We start from the raw sequence: 1,633 nt of genomic DNA on the forward strand, positions 1-1,633 counted from the left end.
CCTGTTAATGGGGAGTTTTTCCTCTTYGCTGCTGCCGGTGTGCTACTCAGGATGGGAGACTGTGGCAAAGCAAAGGTTTGGCGCAGTCCCCTGACTTTAGATTTTTTTTTGTGTACAGTGCCCTGAGAGAACAGTTGTTGTGACTTGGTGCTATATAAATAAATTGAATTGAATAGTATATATTTAGCCCAAATGAGCTAACTATTTGGGCACCATTTTAGCTTAACCATATGGGCCTCATACAGTTAGCCCAGATAAATCCCATGCCCACCCACTCACGACCCAAATAGCCCACATTAAACCCATGTGAGGCCCACCCATGCATGCTGGCTATATGGTGCCCAAATCCAGTGAGACCTGTGCAGGGGCTGTGGGACACCCTGTACAAGTCGTAAGTCCATCAAGGGGCCACAAAGAGACAAATAAGACAAAAAACAACAGCAAAAGCTCTACCAGCTGAGCCACTATGCCGCCACTTTTAACAGTGTTTCTGTATTATTTCACACTTTGTCGTACACGTAGTTTTTTTCAGTGTTATAAGACGATGTGTTAAAACACTGTTTATATGCAGGAAATACCACATAAGAGTTCAGGTAATTTTTTTTAGCTGTGTTCAGTCGTAGCAATGAGACAAGGAACTTGACATTTCATGTTTAGTCAAATTTAAACACGAAACTGGCACCATGCTGCTTATGTGGTCCTCGGTGAAAATTAATATGACAYCCCAGGTGTAGAGCATTTCAAAATAAAGGCTAAGTTTGGGGTTTATATGTCTGAGGCAAAATTAGAATAATGTATCACACCTGAAGCCTATTCTCCATTTAAAATGTGTAATACTTTAAAACAAACATGATGATGGTATCCATGTTGGTATGTCAAATTTTATTGTCACTTTTCTGTTTTACAACAATTTTTTAGGCTCAACAAACATTCATTATCTAGTAGTAAATCCTTTACATCCCAATCAAACACCCATGGTTAACATTCAACACCACAGAATAAGACTCAAAGGAATTCTGTTATAATTCAGCGGAACTCTTCACACCGACAGTAAAACTCATCATCAGGTAAGTGCAAACAATTCTCAGCAAAATCAAAAAAACKAGTTCAAAACGTCATAGTGTGTTCATAAAACATCTTCACATCACATTGATTCCTAAGCAGTGCAAAGAGAAGCTTGGTTTGTTCTGGGCTCTCCAATGGGAAAGAAACATTTTGGTCTGAGACCTTAATGGTTCTGTTGGACTGCTTTAGTTTTCCATGAGACACACAGAGTCCATGGCCAGCTGGATGCTGCAAAGAAAAAGCAAAGCCCAGTTATAAATAAAAAAACAAACTGTGGCTAAACATTACAGAGTGAATCTGTTTCACTGAGAAACAAACTGAATCAAAGCAGCAAAATTAGTTTATTCACAGTGTGTAAAAAAACCTGGACGTGTTCTTAATTAATGTATAAATTCAGGGGGAAGCATATCGGCTGAGTTTTAGACTAAAAGGTTCAAATGTTTGTTTGAATTCAGTAAAACACTTGTTCCACTGGGAAGTCCTAATTTGTGAGTTCAAAAAGAAAAAAAATAAGTAGGTCCTCTGGACGGGTTCCTCTTTAGTGAAACGTTTTGTCTCTCCTCCAAGA

The 1,633-nt window shown here is 38.8% G+C and overlaps 1 protein-coding gene across 1 annotated transcript in view; it reads right to left on the minus strand.

Moving 5' to 3' along the window:
* Positions 1–861: 861 nt before the first annotated feature.
* lgmn (legumain) overlaps positions 862–1,633 on the minus strand; it is a gene marked incomplete at its 5' end in the record, with an annotated part of 39,982 nt that continues 39,210 nt past the window's right edge. The window contains 1 exon segment of the mRNA XM_014030246.1: positions 862–1,293. Coding sequence (XP_013885700.1) covers positions 1,251–1,293 — 43 coding nt within the window. The 3' untranslated portion in view covers positions 862–1,250.

The sequence above is a fragment of the Austrofundulus limnaeus genome, unplaced genomic scaffold, assembly GCF_001266775.1.
Source record: "Austrofundulus limnaeus strain Quisiro unplaced genomic scaffold, Austrofundulus_limnaeus-1.0 Scaffold1025, whole genome shotgun sequence".
In the NCBI taxonomy this organism is placed as follows: Eukaryota; Metazoa; Chordata; class Actinopteri; order Cyprinodontiformes; family Rivulidae; genus Austrofundulus; species Austrofundulus limnaeus.